General features: G+C 30.4%; 2 protein-coding genes across 2 annotated transcripts in view; both read left to right on the top strand.

Annotated features, from left to right (window-relative positions):
• Window positions 1-20,057, top strand: part of LOC145314502 (alpha-crystallin B chain-like) — a 390,513-nt gene that overhangs the window by 349,611 nt on the left and 20,845 nt on the right. The window lies entirely within an intron of this gene.
• Window positions 1-20,057, top strand: part of LOC145314496 (uncharacterized) — a 45,640-nt gene that overhangs the window by 10,830 nt on the left and 14,753 nt on the right. The window contains exons 4-7 of the mRNA XM_080154417.1: window positions 6,249-6,311; window positions 13,376-13,429; window positions 17,915-17,979; window positions 19,031-19,097. Coding sequence (XP_080010543.1) covers window positions 6,249-6,311; window positions 13,376-13,429; window positions 17,915-17,979; window positions 19,031-19,097 — 249 coding nt within the window. The remainder of the gene's footprint in view (window positions 1-6,248; window positions 6,312-13,375; window positions 13,430-17,914; window positions 17,980-19,030; window positions 19,098-20,057) is intronic.

The following is a 20,057-nucleotide window of genomic DNA, read 5'->3' as shown; positions in this document are numbered from 1 at the left end:
CAAGGATAAGACATCTTAAGATAAATTTTAAATAAATTGTAGCTAAAAATTGTGTCCAAACCATCTTTATCTTTACAAAATATTATATTGTATTAATTAAAGTGATGAAGTATCCCTTTCCCCATATCGTGCGGGCATATTTGACGAATATGGTGTTATGAGGTTATGTGATGACGTGATATACCCACAGGTTAGGTCATAATATACAGATAAGTCCCGCAGGGGTGGGGAAAACATGGGTAATTTTTATTAGCAAAATTTTTCTACGATCAGGGTTGGTTCGTCCTTCCTTAGCAGATAGCTCTTGTCATTTATTTAGGCCTGTTAGAATTGTCCTATCGATATCCCACGTGCATGATGGTGTTAGATATATTTTAGGAAATAAATAACACCATTAGAACATTATTTTACATCCTACGTTTACTATAGTCAAAACATAAGCTGGGATAATCTGTTTGCAGTTTGTTTATTTTCAGGTGCCATAGCATTTCCTTATTTATCCATCGGTCAAGTATTTTTATCTTGAGATCAGCAATGGCCTTTCAAAACATTTGTCTTTGTGCTTGCTAATGATTTATGGAAGAATGTAACTGATATTTTTAGATGCGTAGCACCTCAGTAAATATCTTTATCTGTCACTAAATCTTTACAGATTTCTTGTTGTTCTTTTTAAATTGGTGGAGGTTTTTTTTCTAGAGGCAATTTCTTTTGGGTGGTTGGTGGTACCTTACCCCAAAATAGTAATAAACCTTTACATGACCCATAGACGTCCAAGGGGGGGGGGGGTAATGGGGCGATTACCCCCCCCAAAATTTTTTTCATTTTACCCCCCCCATTTAAAATTTACCCCTACCCTGGGGGTGCCTTAGGCACCCCCAACCATTTAGGAGGGGGTATTTACTAGGGTTGGGCCGGATACTTTTTTGGCCGGATACCGGATACCGGATATCCGGCTGATTTCAAATGCCGGATATCCGGCCAACGCCGGATATCCGGCAAATATCCGGTTATCCGGCCAAATTACCAGATATTAAAGTAGTAAAACAAAATTTCTTCAGAAATCTTATATAGATTAAACTTATTCAGAAAAAATGTTCTTTTAGCTTCAATAATAAGAAAATTTAAGATTTTAAAAAGCAGAGATTTTTGGTGTAAAGTATAAAAAATTATAGCCGGATATCCGGCCGGATAGTTTTAATATCCGATATCCGGCCGGATATTGAAAATGACCGGATATCCGGCCGGATAGTTTTAATATCCGATATCCGGCCGGATATTGAAAATGACCGGATATCCGGCCGGATATCCGGCCACACTGGATATCCGGCCCAACCCTAGTATTTACCCCCCCAAACAATTAAACAAATAAAAAATCTCTAATAAAAAAAAATTTTGCGCGCTTCGCGCGCATTTTTAATACTATATATTTAATAAAATTTAAATTACCCCCCCCAAAAATTTTAACCCCGGGGGTAAATTTTGAGGGGGGTAAACTAAATTTACCCCTGTAAACAGATTTCAGGGGGGTAATTACCCCCCCCAGAGCAAATTTTACCCCCGGGGTAAAAATTTTGGGGGGGGTAAAAATAATTTGCGGCGCGCTTCGCGCGCCATTTTACCCCCCCAAAAACGAATTACCCCCCCCCCTTCAAAATTTTTACCCCCCCCCAAAATAAAAAGCTTGGACGCCTCTGACATGACCTATGAGAAGTAAAATTATGTAGGTTTTTTTTGCACTCGGTACAGACAGTAGACATCCTGTTACTTTATATCAGGATTATTTTTCTTCTGTTTTTTTTATCTACACATCCATGGACCATTATTGGACTTGTTAGATAATGTATGAGATAGAATAAACCACATTATCACTCTTTTTTATCTTACTCTCTCTTCTATTCTCCTTCTGGTTATATATTCTCTTCATATTATCCTTCCTTTTTATCTCTATCCTATTTTCTTTGCTTCTCTTTTTTTCTTTACCAAATTATTTTTCAATTGGATTTTTTATACCAGTTCACAGTGCAAATGAAGGTGCTTTGACTTTTGTGTCAGAACCTAAATTGGGACATAGTGCATTTCATTACCCTAGGTTAGGTAACTTCATTTCACTTTTCAATAAAATCTAAAATGCAGCGGTTTTTCAGAAAATTAAATTTGAAAATTTCAAGTTCAATTTTCACCCACTAGGAGTTACCGCATAATCATGACAGAAAAGCAAAGATTTTTTATTTAAAATTTTGAACAACTTTGCTTTAATGTCCCAATTTAGGTTCTGACACTAAAGTCAAAGCACCTTCGAAGGCACTGTGAGTTATGAAAGACAAAATTTCCTATCCCTAATTCCCTGATTATTTATCTTTTTGTTAGCGGCTATATAAAGTGATAAATCTTGGGTAAATCTAGTACGAGCAGGGTCAGATACTCTTCGAGTTAAATCAATTCTAATCTAGAAATGTATATGTGTATTAAAAAAAGTTTGCAATTCACTTTAATATTACTAATACTCAATATCAATAATGTGCTCACTGCTATGTTTTATGAAAAAGCCCTTAAACCACAAAAATATTTGATTTAAAAAAAATAAATCTCAGAATGTCTGTCTTTATCCCTGAGTAAATCTAAAACAAATCATTAAGGCCTACAATCAGGAATAAAGGATTAGGACATTGTAATCCATAAACAGCAATAAATATATATATTATATAGTATATTTTAGAGTAATTGTTTTTCACTTATATTTACCTATCCCTGTATTCCATCAAAAAAAAGTGATTCACTACAAAATAATATTTTTATCGCTTTTGGGGACAACAGTAAATGAGGAAGTAACATTTTTGCAATGAAAAATTTATCAGTCTTAAAAATCTCCTGGAAATGCTGTAATTGTCATCAACTCAGAAAGTAACATTGAAATTGAAGTGAAAAGATAGGATCTAAATTGTTTTTTTTTCTGATGAAATATTTCTTTCTGAAAAAATGGTAAGAAAAATAGTTTACCAATTTATTTGATGTTTCCTGTTATTAATAAATGTTTTATCTAATTTTTAACAACAAAAAAATCGTTATGAACTTCCTAAATAGTTTTAAGTTTTAAGTTATAATTAGATACAATTAAGCACGTTTATCTGTAAGAATGAAAGAATTGTTCAAAAATATTTAAACTCTTGAATACTTTGTTTTTAAGCAATAAATATTAAAAAATTATTTAATTTAAAGAGGAAAAACTGAAATAAAGTTGTGATAATAGACGTCCAAGGGGGGGGGGTAATGGGGAGATTACCCCCCCCAAAAATTTTACCCCGGGGGTAAATTTTGGGGGGGGGGGTAAACTAAATTTACCCCTGCCAACAGATTTCAGGGGGAGTAATTACCCCCCCCCCAATCAAATTTTACCCCCGGGGTAAAAATTTTTGGGGGGGGCAAAAAAAAATTTTTTACCCCCCGCAAGAAAAAAGCTTGGACGTCTATGGTTGTGATATTAATTTTTAATTTTGCTTAAATTTATAGTTGGTAATTTTAATTGACTTTCCAATTAGGTGTGTATTTTCAATTTTGTGCAGTAGCTAATTAAACACTAAACTGTAAAGCATTTACTGCCAATTGATTGAAAGATAAATAAAGGGTTGGAGATTATAAAGCAGTAAGCACAGTAAAATAATTATATTGGCTGTAATTTTACATTTGTATAATCATTTTGGGTTTAGTATTTTTTGTTTATTTAGCTTTTTTATGTTATTTTTATTATTGAACGGGGGTTTAAGTGTTTTCTTCAGCAAAGCTACTCTTTTAGTTTAAGTTACATTTAGTCGATCATTTAATTTTAAACAGAAGAGTTTTTTTCTAAATCCCAAAATTAGTAAAAAAAAATCTGAATGCAATTGTTTGACTGAAACAAAAGATTCTTACTATTGAAGACGAACACAGTAATAGTGTCTGACTGATTATGACGTAACAAAAAAATTAGCCATTGAGAGGCCACTTTAAATTTTACCAGTGGTCAATAACGGCCTCTCATTGGCTATTTTTTTGTTATGTCATAATCAGTCAGACACTATTACTGTGTTCATTGAAGACAAGTTTTCAATTGGACTCTTTTTGGCCATTCTATTACTTATTCAATTTTATTTTTTCCATTGTTTAAGGGTATTCTAATAATAACAGTACAAATGAGATCACAGAAATAAAGAGATATGTAAATACAAGATAATTAAAGTTTCTTCCGAAACTCAATGGGATATTTTCATGTTAAACCTGGAAGGCTAATGTTGACAAGCAATCTAAATGGTCTATGTCGACTAATATAATAATAAAAGTGGCAAACTTATAGAAGTGAAAATAGATTGTTTTTTTTTAAAAACGCTGTAAATGTAAAACATTTTCATTACTACATGAATCCTATAACTACAATCCTACATTTTTTATCATGTCATGAATTATATTTTCTAATGCTTAAAATTAACCGTACAGAAGATTTTTCTCCATTGACCTATCCCTATATTCTTGCAAAAAGGGCTGGTGGTAGCTTTGCACGCATGCAAATCAATCAGCCATAATTTTGCACGCCTTAAATACCTTTTGCAATAGCACAGTCACTCTTCAATTTAAGTATGTGTTGTTCCGTATGTTCACATTAAATTTCTGCATTTATTTTTGGCTTTAAGGATATTATTGTTTCAATTGTCTAATTTAAAATAAAAGATCTTGTTTTTAGAAATATTGGATCATTAGCTTTTCTCCTATTTCTAGCCCCTTCGGGCTCTAACCCTGCGGAATAATCATTAACATTTACTTAACCTAAAATAACCTATCCAAATCCATTTTAAAAATAAAACAAACCTCGCTTCTTCGTTTTCTTTCGATGATCTGAAATTTTCATAAACAACCTGTCATTTTTACAGTTTCTTCTGTTATGAATAATTGTTAGCATGTTATTGCTGAGCTACAAATGTGCATATTAATACTTGATTTACACATGAGTTATTATTGTATGCACATTCTTTTCAGCATTTTATATTCTTCCTTTTCTGGATATAAAAAAGGATGATACAAAACTAAGTGACAAAGACCTACAGTATTTTTAATCTGCTTAATTTTAGACATTAAATTATTGTTATACACTCTACACATTTTATTTCAATCTTTTAAAAGTATTAGGAGTTGAGGTGTAGATTTAAGGAATAGTGTCTATGTATTCATAGGGGTTTACCTAATCTTGTATTTCCATAATCCTCTAAAAATTTGTTGGATTAAATTGTAGTGAAGTTGTTATGCTATTATAATAATTGAATAGGTATATTCTTCTAATAGACTATTGAAAAATACAGGCCATCCATTGTAAATGACTATCTTATTTTGGCCTTCTTGAACTTTAATAACGTAGTCTATCCAAAAATTCAGATTCAAGATAGAGGTGGGTTTATCTTTGTCCATGTTAGATAAGTGAGATATTGCCAATTATCTTATGCAAATTTGCATTATTTGGCTGTTTACACTTGCCATGCAAAATCATATTTGCAAACAAGTTGTCAAATTAAAGAATTTCAGGGATATTACTCCTAAACAGAATATTAGCATGCTTTACATTTAAAATCATAAATTCATTATCGCATCTTATTATAGACAGCTTTCCGCGGACATTGAAATAAAAAATATAAGATTAAACCAATTCTGTTATTCCCGAGGGTTCGAAGGCCCAGGTTAACAAAACTGTTGTTAATCTTATGATTGTTATTCTAATGTTCGTTGTTAGTTGTCTACAATACGATGCTATACATGATTTTTTAGTGTTGCATAGAACCGGTTCCATTCCAGCGGATATAAATCGGTTTTGAAGCCATGCTGGAAAAAGTTATAAACTTCCCTAGAACTAAATCGACTAGTTAACTTACAAGTCTTCAGGTGTTACAGATTATAACACATAAAACAGACGGGCCATAACATAATTTTAAAAATTTTGCTGTATTTTTAACTTCCAATGGTTTTGGAAAATATTTTATATTTGCGTATATATTACACAATTTACAAATAAACAAAAACTATTTACATTCCAAGGTTTACATAGTATGAATGGCACAAGTTTAAAAATTTTGGCGTAGCTACTTTAAAACTAATTCAATAAGCTCTTTTTACAAAATTGCAAAGTTAAAACAAGTTTACTTAGTGTAAATGGTACAATTTATGCGAACTTTTTTAGCACAACAAAAAAGACTTTTAAAAATGTGTAAGTGAATTATATTTAAAACTGCAGGGCTCGTGAATTTCAAGAGTTTGACAACAGTTTATCAGCACCGAGTTTCAGAACTTCCCTACAGGTAAACATTTCTAAAGTTAGGACCTACAGACAAAGGTTCTTTTATAAAGCCTCCTCTAATTAAGTATTGAAGTTGAAGACCTGAAGAGAAATGTTCAGTAAATAGATAAGCCCCAATATGTATTTTAACATTAGAACAAAATTAATAGATAAATCAATGTTATAATTGGTTGCTGCTTGCCTTATCACAAAAATTTCTACTCAAATAATAGTCTGACTTTAAAACCTAATATTGTATAAGCATGCAATCTATCTTTTTATTTATGCCAAATTTGAGGCTTAACTTTTCATTTCATTCAACTTTATTTATCCACAGGGAAAAGGGAATAGTATAAATATTTCCTAGTTTTAATATTATAACAAACAAAAAGATTATTATGAATTAATCTTACATATGCTTATCCATGTATTAAAATACTTTTTGAGATTACTATATATAGTAGTCTAACCGAAAGAAAATTACATACCTCTAAAAATACCAAAATTAATTTTACTTTAGGATAGGTAAACCACTTGACATCATAATTTCATTCAATGAATGCTCGCTTTATTCCTGGTTATTCTAACCAAAACTATTATATAATTTATTTTCCATTAAATATCCCTGTATCCTTAGTTTAGTCTGACCTAGATTATAATCTATTTAATCCCATGTTCACAAGCAAATAAGCTAAATTCACAATTATAAAAAGTGGAACATCCAAACCCCTCCCCTCCTCCTAACAACATTTTTTTTTAAAGATATTGATATTGAAAGTTACATAGAGTGGGAGGGAACATTGGACTGTGATGAATATCGGTACCCAAAGTTTTCTCATTTGGTGCATTAAAAACTTTGAGGAATATTAAGTTAAGATTGGATTGTACAAAACAAATAGTTTCAAGGATATTATAATTTTTTGTTCATAGTCTTTTTCCTTAAAACTGCAAACATATTTTTTTTAATGAAATGAAATAAGGGTAGGTGTGTTTGATATTTAACTTTAAATACGTGAATTTTACAATAAATTTCAAAAATGAAAATCATGCAGCTAAATTTATCAAGCTTTAGTAGTTACCTAGTATTTATTTATAATATAGGTATACTCCCAAGTCTCGAGGTGCTAATTCAAACTATCTTATGGATATTTTGAAGCTTCACTGAAAAGAACTTCCCCACTTGTTTAGCCGTTTTGGATTCCTTTTAAAAAATTTATCAATTTAAAATTTTGAATCAACTGGTATATTAATTAATTTGAACCTATTTCTAATTATATGTCTGGGATCTTAAGGGATATGACAATGGGTTATGGATTAATATACATTCTTAATGATTAGAATTTTGTTTTTGAGTCAATAATTAAGGTAACAAACGGTGTTATAAAACTTTGGGTACCATTCTAATTTACAGTATTGTCCCCTTCCTCCTTGAAATATACAAACTTTTTTTTGAAGATTTATTATCTAATCCTTATAATAAAGTAAAAGGATGTTTGTCTGTCTGTCTGTTTGTCTGTACCGAAGGATCTCCCTAACCGCTAACCCATCCTTAACAGGGTAGCTTCTCATAGGTCCCGGGAAGGTTTATAACTATTTTGGGGGAGGGTACCACCACCCTCCCAAGAGAAATCGCCCCTAGAAAAATTCCTCCCCCTAAAGAATTTTCCAACATTGTTTTAGCTCAAATAAAATAAGGGGGTGGGGGAATCTAAATTAAGAAATTGGATTATCAAATTCGACTCTCCTCTCCTCAAGTGCCCCTAGAGGCCTCGAGGGGCGTAGCCGCTAGTAAATAATATAATACACTTTGGTATTTAAATTTTTAAGTTTTTACTTGATTTTTTTGTTTTATTAGAAGTATCTAAATAATCATGATAATTAATCTTTCATGAAAGAAACCTTTAATATGCACTAATCTGTCTGGATGTTTATGTGCATCTTTTTATAATAATATTTCTTGTACAAAAATCTTTTTTTTCCTTCAACTTTAATTTTATTTTATTTCTATTTTATAACAAAAACCAAGGACAAAAAAAGAATGAAATTCAGTTAGTTACCTTACACCAGTCCTAGGAATACCCCTTTCAAACCCCATCTAAAATTTTATTTTACAATGGGTCAGAAAAATATGCAATAAAGATTCCTAAAATATAAATAACAGACTGACAAACAAAATTACAAAATGTATGTAATGACTTAGTTTAAATATATATACATCTTAAAATGCAACCTTGAAACTGCATTTTTATAATATATAAAAAAAATAATCCGTGTTAACCCTTAATGCTGTTATTATATCAATATGATATCATATGGAATACTGTCCCATTTTTGGATGTTAGACATTATTGGTGCTTCCCCACATAACATTTGAATTTGAATTACATTGAAAATAATGGGTGGGAGGTGTTTTTGTAAAGTGAAAGGAAAATTTGAGGTAAAGGAACGAGAGTTGCTCTCTACACCCCCTTTTTTTCAATTTATTAAAAAAATAAAGGGTGTGGGTTGTAGTCGTTATGTACTTTGAGGGAAACCGCCGAAACATTAGCTTTTTCATTAGAATGCTGAAACTATTTAAGTCGATTAGATATAAATTATGTATGAACACAATACATAGAGGTTTAACAGGGCTGCTAAAGATCAACAAAAATAATGGAATGCACTAAAAAAAAGTATTAAAAAGTTATTTTTTACATATGTTCAACAACAATGTCATTAATCTGATATTTATGCCCTAAAACTCTTTTTTTTATCTTGGTACGTTTTAGCGTTGTAACATTTTATCGTGTTACTTTGTGTTTTGGTAATTAACAAGGATAATTTTTTCCAAAAAAAAGTGGATTAATAAGAACCCTTGTGATAATATAATTTAATTTTAGTATATTATGTTAAATAGTATTCTCTGTTGGTCTGTAACGGTCAGGGAAGCTTTAAAGCGAAACCAGGCAAATTTTAGGCCAGTTTCCATTCTCTAGAGAAAGTAAAACCGGTGTTTCCACTAAAACCTAATTCTTGAGGCACTGGAAAGTTTTTAAGAAAATAATATTTTTAGTCCCTGCTGCAGGTTTCTTTTAACCTTTACAGGACCAGACCTAAAAAACAATGACAAAAGTTTTGTATTTAAAAACAATCATCATTTGTGGTTCAGAATTAATGTGAGAGAAATGACCAAGTTTATATATATTTTATTTTTAAGCAACATACATTTACATCGTCACCTACTACTACTGTAGTAACTCTACTGGGATATATCTTATTTTATTTTATGGCTAATTGTAGTTTTTTCACATCGCATGAACGTTTTATCTGCATATATACTTTACGTAATTTATGAATTTTGTTTATAAATGTTTATATTTAGATAGAAAAATGTGTCAGGCCTTTGTCATTTTTGTCAATGTTGTGATTATACTTAGAAATGACTCAAAATAGCTCAAAATTTTTTTCAATTTCATTTAGGATATAGCTCATATAATACTTTTATGCAGCAAGACTGTCCTACAAGTCTATCTTACCAACCTTTTAGCCTATTGGTAATTAACTCATAATGTCTATGGGTTTGCAATTGAAACAACTCACAAGAAAATGAAAGCTAAAAGGCTTTAACAAATGATTATTTGCGATTCCCCTCAAAGTTTTTTTTCTTCAAAATAACACATTTATCATATGGATGTAAGGGTTAAATCTATTGGATTCAATCGCTCTTGTTTTATCATTATATTCATGTTAGACTTATAAGTATAATGTTGATGACGTAATTTTACTCTATTTTCTTTTATGAATATTGCCAACTCTCGGCAGCCGCGCACCAAACCCCTGTAAGATGCAGGGAAATGTCTAAATCGGTTTCTTATATGACAATCCGCCATTTTAGTAATTTTTTATAGTTGCGCGGATACCAAGCCCTTAATATATTTCAAACAGGTGTTTAAGTTTTATTAATAGTAAATTAAACAAAGTATTATACTTGAACTTATTAAGAAAGTAAATTAAAATATGCCTTTTTATCAAAAATATTCGTCTTTCAGCTTGTGAGATGATGACTTTAATTTCTTTTTAACATATCCATTATTCAGTAGCATACATAGGTATAAAACATTCATAGTTCAGTCAGACTACTTTTAAGCATCTTTTTAGCGGCTTTTAAGTAATTTTAGAAACTTGAGCGTGAAAAATTATTTTTGTGAAAAATAAATTATTGAAAATCTTGTAGAGATGCCTGGCTACTTTAAATCGATTTACATCATAAAGTAAACAATACTAAACAAGAATTTGATAGATGTAAATAAGTTATTTACGCCTACCTGAAATCATTTAGGGATAGGTAAATGAAAGATAATCTTACGCTCTTCCATTTATAAGTTAAAATCCATCCCCAGATAAAAATGTACATAAAACAAGTTTCAGTATGTTTCTTTTAATTTGTATAGTTGATTTATTGGTGTTTATTTTCTAGAATAAGTAGGTGGGGAAAAAAAGATTATAAAATTTATCTTAATCATCTGTCAAAAATCTATGGAAAAAAATCTAGGAAATTGAAATTTCATAGTTTAAACTTTTTGCGTGCGAAATTTCTAGATATCAACATAAATGTGTGAGTCACTCACTAGGAGGCCAGGTGTTCTGATTTGTGTGCGCATGTGTATAATATTGTTGTGTGTATGTTTGTGCACATGTTTATAATGTGTATAAAGGTGTGTTCAAAGTTAGGCAGCTGAACAAGAGTTTGAACATTTTTGAACATTTTTGAACATTTTGTAATTTAAACTTATGAAAATAAAAAAATTCATAGAAATTAAAAACTATTAATCTCCCTACTTCCCCCTTAAAGTGTAATATTCTAACATTCCTCTAACTTCACTATAATTCTAATAAAAAAAAATACAATATTAGACAAAATTTAGATTTTATCTCTATTTTACAATTGTGATTAAAATCTACCAAAGAATTTGTATATACATTTAGAATATTTATTTCATTAAATGAAACAATATACAAAGAAAATAAAGTTATGATTATTGTTTTGTTAGTGTGTTAGGTTCAATTAGTACATATTAGATTAATACATTATTTACTAGTTAAAGATAGTATTACAAAGTACTTGTTTTTTCAGTTATAAGCACGTTGGTTTGTTAGATCATTGGTTAGCTTGGTTGTTTGTTTATTTTTTCACTTTTCACTTTATGATATTAGCAAGTTTGATACATGGTTGAGTTGATAAGTAGATAGTAAGCAGGGTGGAGGTTGGAGAATGTAGGGTGTTGGAGGGCCACAGTCCAAGATCTCTGTGGATTGTTGAGGACTTAAAAAATGTAGAAACTACATTTTTTAAGGCAGCCGCCAGTCAGCTGCAAGAATCTTGTAGCAGATTTATAAAGCTTCATACAGGTGCATGAAAAAGGCCCAGCTACAAAGCCTTTAGTATCCAAATGTATAAAACAAATGGAGAGTTAGCATAAAAAGGAAAGAGCAATTAGGGAGATTCTGGGGCCGCAAATGATATCCTTCTTCACAGAGCAGATAAATATAAATATGAAAGTTGATACTGTATGTTGCTGATGACATCTGTAGTACTTGGGTGGTATATACAAATGTTTGTAGAAAAGAGTGAGGTCATACTTTTTTTTAACATTTTCTTCGAGTTTTTTTAAGAGCAAAGCTACTCTAAAATCTAACTCTTTGTTGGTCTTGGTCAAAACAAAATGAAGTTTCTTAAACAATGGAGTGTAAAAATATACAAACTAAAGAGTGGTCTTAGCAGACTTTTTGCCAATAATAAGAGTCAATTCATATCCACTAACCAGCACAAGCAATTTTATGGATGATATTAAGAATATTGTTTTTATATTTATATTTTTACTTTAAATTTTATGAATAATTTTCGGATTTCATCATCCTTGTTTAATGTCTAGATTTCTTGGGCGTAAAAAGTGTGTTGTTTCACGGGGAATCATTGTTCTTGGTATTGAAACTTCAGGGATAGGGATACAGCACATGAAGATGAAAAAATGACATTTTCTTTTTTATTCGCCAGTCAAATATTTATATTTTGATTTAATTTTTTACGTCAATATTATAGGGTAAAAGTGTAAAAGATGCCATATACTCATCTCTGTAAAAAATGACGTCATAATGACCTGAGTCAAATGTTAATTTAGGTCATATTTTTACGAACATTCTTTTCTGGGGCTTTTTATAGGCAATGAGATCATTGTTTTTAATTATCTTTAAATATTTCTTAGAATTGGATAAGTTTTATAGCAATATGGAACTATATTTGAAGCTCTAAATACTAAAAATATATAAAAAAAAAAAACGGTAATGCATATACAAAATACATGGTTTTGTGTATTAATATTATCTAGCATATATTATATTTGTTCATGTTCAATTATTAAGAATATTTATAATTTTAGATACTCTTCTAATTAATAGTCATTTAGGTTTTGCGAATTACTTAGAGCAAATTTTTGTAGTGAATCCAGTCTTATTTTTTTTTTTTTTTTTTTGACTGTGTCTGTCCTTTAGTACATCTGTGATTCTGCCCTTCCTATATAGTTAGTAACACTATCCCTTTCGAGTATAAAAAAGTTCTTGCCTTCTCTTCAACCCGATAGTTATAGCTACTTCTTTCAAAAGCAACATTATCAATGACCGTTATTATGTAACAACATTTGTATTATTAGCGGTTACGCCCCTAGAGCTCTAGGGGCACTTAAGGTAGGAGGGGGAAAAGTGGACCTCATCTCATTTTATATTTGAGTTCAAAAAGAGTGAAGTTTTTTGGGGGGGAGGGGGTGAAGACACCCCAAAAATAATTTAAAACCTTCCCAGGACCTATAAGAAGCTTCACTGTAAAGGCGAACAATATCGGTTCAGCAGTTAGCGAGATCCTTCGGGACAAACAAAAAACGCTTACTACTTTATATAATAGGATGGTATTAACATACATTTTCTTAAACTAATTTAATTAAGAACTATATTGGTATTAATCATTGGCTATGATTCTAAATTTTATTTTCCTGATTTATATACAAGTATATGGACATAATGATTTTTGTTAATGATATTTAATTTCATTTTCAGGATCCCTTCCAGTTCACCTCCCTCTTCTCTCCTTCCCTCCACCAACAAACAACGGTGAGTTTTGTAATCAATACATTTTTTTAAATTTACACTAATGAATATTTTTTCTGATTCTTTACATACATTTTAATTTCTTTTAAAAGTATTCGATTAAGTACAACGAAAAATAAAAATGAAATCTTAATTGTGACATAAACAAAGCATTTGACAAATGTGGATTGCTAACTTACTAACAAGGATAAAACAATAAAGTAGAAATCAATTTCCACTCCTTATCATAAATCATGTCCAAATAGCATATGTTAGGACTCATAGCAGTAGTGAAGAAAACTTGTTTGCAATTAATTTAGGGATTTACCCGAGTTTTGGTGTAATAACTCTTAAAATGATTAAATTAAGACCCTTTTATGAAAATTAATTTATTGTGTACTTCTTACCCTTTTTTTCAAGGCTAGACTTTATTCAGCCAACAAAAAAAGTTACTGTTTGCTGTAAAAACATTTAGTGGACAATATTTAGACCATGCACTCTAAAAATACCGAAATATAAAGATTAAAAGAGAGTATTCGTTAAAGTAAAGTAACAGTATGTTTGTCTGTCTGTCTGATTGAACCGGTATGGTTATCCTTTTCAGTGTAGCTTCTCATAGGTTTATAACTATTTTGTGTGGATGGTACCAACACCCTCCCAAGCGAAATCGCCCCAAGAAAAAAAATCACCTCCCTTCCCCCCTTCACAAAAAAATTGGCACTTTCATTTTTTATTTGTTTTACAGCTTTTCTAAGTTTGCAAGGAAATGCAATTTCTCGTATTCATTCGAATCCGCTGGATAGGAACCGGTTCTCATCCATACGAATATCTATGTCTAGCATCGTATTATATCCGCGGAAAGCCGTTTATAATATGCGATAAATAACTATTTCTTAACGTGAAACTAGGAGAAAATCTTTGCTTCTAATAAAGTATGTTAAATAATAAAAATCAATTATTTGACATAATTGTCCTTGTTATAGTTTATTAAAGGCAAAGCAGTGTTATTTTAGTTGATGTATAGTAAAGTAAACACAAAGCTACAGTGTCTATGTGAGAACATAGAAAAAGATTTGGAAAATAAGAACAAGATACAAACAAGAGTAAAAAAAACAATTCATAGCAATAAAATGGGCTTTATCCATTAGGGCTTTCATAAACACTACCTGACCTAACCGAAAATAAGAATCACAAAAAAAAATTCTTAGTTTTGGAGTAATTGTCAAGGAAGGACATTTTACCTCGAGAAAAACCTTTTTTTTCTTAAACTTGAATCTGATTTAAATTCATCGTTTTTATTATCTTTTTCCCTCATTTTATTGTATAATATAGTACAACAATGATTACTTATATTGCTGCAAATGTTGAATGAAGAAATTTTTTACATAGAATTTTTTTTATGAAGCTTTTATTGTTTTAATGTTTTTAAACTTTTTATTTTATAAGCACAATCCCTATCCTGCGTGTCTATGTTTACATTGATAAAGTAAAACATGATATCTCTCATAAACTTTGCAGTAAGCATTAATACTCTTAGTAGCGAAGCTACTTTATATATCAGTTATGCATGTATGTACGTCTATATTTCTAGTAAAACATGATATCTCTTATAAACTTTGCAGTAAGCATTAATACTCCAAGTAGCGAAGCTACTCTTTAATTTTGTTATGAATGTATGTACGTCAATATTTCTAATTATAAACTTTGCAGTAAGCATTGATACTCTTAGGGGCAAGGCTACTATACAATTGTGTTGTATTAGACAATTTTTTTTACTTTTTCTTTTTAGTACTAAAATAAAAATTGTGCTGTGGAATTCAACCCCCTTTCTCTCAAGTGCCCCTAATAGCTCTAGGGGTGAAGCCGCTAATAATAAAAATGTTATCAAAGTTTAAAAATAAATATCCTTGCATAATCATATTTTCAAAATTACACAATTGTTAAAATCTGAGACAATTTTTATTGTGTTTAGAACACATTATGAACAGCATAGCTAATAAGCTATTGATTAATAAGGGTTTAGTCGTGCATCATTTTATCATAGATTTCCTAATATACAATATATATAATATAGAGTATAGACCTAGTGTAGTAAGTTGTTTAATTAAAATTTTGATGCTTTGTTTCTCATGAGCCCAGTTTTCCTTGTCAAGCCATAATAATAAACGCAAATTGCAGAAACTACCTATTTTCCCAAAAAATATTGAAATGAAAGAAAAATAACATTGTTATCTTAAAATTTCGAATATATTTCATTATGTAAGATTTTAGATTTTTGTTTGTTTTAGCAGCAAAAAATATTTTCAAGATTATTAAAGGAAAGTTTCTAGGCTAAGTTGCTTTTCTTGTAGTTCCATACATTGCATCTTTAGTAGAAATGTTCTAAGAAAAACAATTATTATGTAGTGTTTTATTATTATCTACAACTTTAAAATCATTTGTTCAAAAAGTGTTGCAGTCAAATGTTTTGGTTAAGAATGTGTGTGTTTGACAAATCATGCGACAAGTGCAGTAAAGAAGTCAAGAAAATCATTCAACTTTTTGAGCTAACTTTGCATTATTGTTTAGATAGGTCCTAATGTGCGTGTGTGTGTGAGTGTGTGTGTTTGTATTTGTGTGTTTGTGTGTGTGTGTGTGTGTGTATGTTTGGGCGTGTGTGTGAAACAATCTTGACATGAAACTTGAAATATTTTCATGTCAATATTTTGATACGCGCAGCCTCTCTACAATTCCTTTACTTCCTATCTTATTGATATTTTGATACGCACAGCCTCTCTACAATTCCTTTACTTCCTATCTTATTGATATTTTGATACGCACAGCCTCTCTACAATTCCTTTACTTCCTATCTTATTGATATTGTGATACGCACAGCCTCTCTACAATTCCTTTACTTCCTATCAATTAGGTTTGTTGAGCTTATAATGAATTAGTAGCATGAACGGAAGCTTGCTTTAATAACGCACAATAACAACAATAACATAGTTAACAGGAGGACGGGATACACTGCAAGGTCTTAAATTGGTGTATCTCTCAAGAAAATCTTGCAAATGAAGTTTACGGTCAAACGACGTCCTACAAACTACTAACTCTTTGATTGCACGATCAATTTCTGCGAGTCCTGATTGTGCATAGTAATGAGTTGCGCCTCTTTTTGCATGACCAAGGTATTTTACCTACTCTAATTACTTAAGTTGCTCACCTAACATAGCTGCAGGTAGAATCATTTTTAACGTCTTTACTTATTACGCAGTGTTGGTAGTGTTGCTAATAAGAATATTGTTCTTGTTTTCTATACTTTTGTAAACAAAATGTAAAACTTTAGTATGGCATGTTTAGACCTTATTTCTTTTAGCACATAACAACATAACTTAAAATTCATATAATTAAAATATAAATATTTCATTTTTCTTTTTAAATTATTGACAACTTTTTTTCGCCAAAAATAGATATATTAGTTATTTATCGCGTTATAGTATTATAAACAGCTTTCCGCGGATATTTAAATTAAAAAATATAAGATTAAAACCCGGGCTAACAAAACTGGTATTACGTTTATAATTTATAATTTTATTCGTAGAAAACAACTGTCCATAATACGATGCCATACATGATTCTTCAGTATGGTAACCTGTTCAAAACCGGCGAATATTAATCAGTTTAGAAGACATACTGGACTGTCTTCTGGACCTTATGTAACTTATCAATGACTTTAACATAACAAAAAGAACTCCAAATCCAACTAGGCAATAAACTATTCAGTAGTGAAAAAAGAAGAAATAAAAACCAACGGTTTTTGCATAAATTTCGCATTTTCTAAAGAAAAAAACTCTCGTAAAATTTAGATGTGTGATTTTTAAATGGAGTTAGACAATTTGGTATAAACCCTCTAACCGACAATTGGGCCACAGAATTCCTCCTTTTTATATATTTTTTATGGCGGGTTTCAGACAACTGCAGGATTTTTTTAACTCTTACATCAATGTTTACGTTTTTTTTATTTGATTGTGATTCACATTCATTTTGGAAAAATAAAGGACATTTTTTTATATTATTTTTAATAAAATTGCTTTTTTTTGTCACATAAAAATTAAATTATGTAATATCAAGTAGTGAAATATTTATTGATATTGAACAGGGATAAAAGGGACGAATAAAACAACCTTCATTACTTTCTTACCCCCAATATTCAATATTGATAGGCTACATTTTACTTCAAAATATTACAGGGATTAAATTATTCAATTAAGTCAATTGAGTTATTACTTTTAGCTTATTATTTTACATTTTTATACTTTGTTCTATACAAATTTACCTTATAAAGCTTCCTGATTTGTATTTTTGAAAACGTCTCAAGCATTATTAGAAGTAAATTCTATCCATTTGTCCAGTTGTTCTATTATACTGTGAGTCTTTGTAAAAAAAAGTCAGTTTTGTTAGTTGAAAAGTTATTCATAGCTACAAAAATGAGTGAGGTTTTCTGATTACTAATCTTGTTGCTAATTTCAGAGTGTTATTCCACGTGTTCAGCAACCAAGATCTGTACAAATGGACGAAAAAGAGTTATCCCCCAGGTAAATAGTAATTTGATTTCAATATGGTTCTGTGCATGTTTGTTTGTAAAGATCTCAGAAATGGACTTAAGAATGGGAGTGGGTGAGGGATGTCATCGCCAACCTTAAAATTGAAATAGGATAGGTTTTCTTTATTTTACCCCCTTGGCAAAACCCTCATAGCTCCTCAAACTTAAGATTTGTTTACTAATTATTCTTTTCTTTAAATAATAATCAAATCTAGGTCAACTTTGTAATAAAATCATTGTTTCGGATTAAGAAAACAAAACGTTATAAAAACAACAATAATCAAAGTAATAAATCCATGTTATTATAAATTGAAAAAAAATTAATATTGAAATTCGATACCATAACCTAGTATCAGGCCTAGTCTGACATATATTTTTTAGGGTATGATAAAATCAGAAAAAGAAACTTTATTTTCATTATTCTAAGAAATATTACATTTAAATAATGGACTCACCTTTAAATAGGAAAAGTTACAAATATAAATTATTATTATACAAATATTATCCTTTATGCAAACTTCCTTTAAGTGGGTGGGGTTATTAATGTCACAAGCTTTGTTGGGGGGGGGGGGGGGGGTTGTATAAATAATTCAAAACCCAAACAGGACGGATGGACAGACAGACATCGTTCTGCTGGTATTATAGATAATTTGCTGAAAATTGCTAATTTGATATTTCATTCAATCTAAGGATTTCAAAGGTTCAAATTACTTAAATTTAGATAAATCATTTAATTAGTTAATAAAATGAAGACATTCATTATAGGTATTTCATATTATTTTTAAAGTATAGCTACTCTATTTTTCTCATGACCGGCATAAAAACAGAATTTGCAAAAAAAAATTATATCAATTTCATATAAATACACAATCAATACATTATTTTTCAAGGATTTTTTTCTATTTTTCACTGATGTATATATATATATATTTAAATGCAAACAAGCTGAGGGGAAAACGCAAGGTAAGGGGGGGGGGGAACTTTGCTGCTATTAGGTGAAATTATTTTTGTGTGTCAATTATAATTAAGAATTTGTTTTCTAGAGCACAAGTAACCATTGACGAGGACAAGCTTCAAGTTGAGTTCAATGTACAAGAATATAAACCTGAGGTGAGTAGTAATGCCATTATAGTAGTAATGGATATATTATTACTTGGATGTTACACCAGATTTTCATGTCCTTTGATAAAGTGATGCTTGCAGCGAGCTAAAATAACGATACTTCCAATCTATGTCCTTTTTACCCCCCTCGCCATCCCTCCTACTGGATGCACGAACTCACCAATAAATGAGTTCCATGTAAGCAACCTAAATTGACGACGATTTTCCCCTGTCACAATAACAAGCATTCTACATCCATTTTAATACTAGCGTACCAATTCTTATATGCATATTATGCAATAATTAGAAACGTTATTTGTCAGGATTTTGGAAGTGTAGCAACTCTATTAAATAATAATAACAATAAACTCTATTTTGGATTCAAAGTTAAAGATAAAAAAAATCAATATGTTCAAAATCAAAATATTTTTAAGCTGAAAAGGTGGAATGTTTAAAATGTATGTGTGGAATTTTCTTTGCATTGATGACTTCAGAAAGAAAAGACAAATCTTATATATTACAAGCTAAAGCGCATTGCCCCTCCCCTTCTCTAATTAAAAATGACAAAACAAAGCTGAAATACCAGATAAGGAACAAAAAAATATTAATAATTACAGAGAAGCAGAAACAAAAAGCAAAATTACATAAAAGGTTTGGATGTTCATAGTGTATGGACGGTAACCCTTAAAGACTTAATTATAGGGGGGTGGGGGGTTAATGGATACTCCACTTTATAAAAAAGGATTCTTACCGAGAATACTTTGACCCTAAAACTAACAATAAATATTTATCTTACTTATATCCCAGCGATGGGGATAGATTAACCAGGGGGGAAAAAACTATCTTCTTTTCTGTTTGTAAATATTAAAGAAAAGAAAACAATCAACCGCATACTTTAATAAGTAAAGACCAAACAAAAAAGAAACGTGGATGTTACCATATGTGGAGTACAAAACCCCCTACCTTATA

This window comes from Acartia tonsa, chromosome 3 (genome assembly GCF_053477335.1).
Source record: "Acartia tonsa isolate MP-2025a chromosome 3, ASM5347733v1, whole genome shotgun sequence".
In the NCBI taxonomy this organism is placed as follows: domain Eukaryota; kingdom Metazoa; phylum Arthropoda; class Copepoda; order Calanoida; family Acartiidae; genus Acartia; species Acartia tonsa.
Note: the sequence above shows the minus strand (reverse complement) of the source record. Positions and strands in the feature narration are given on the sequence as shown.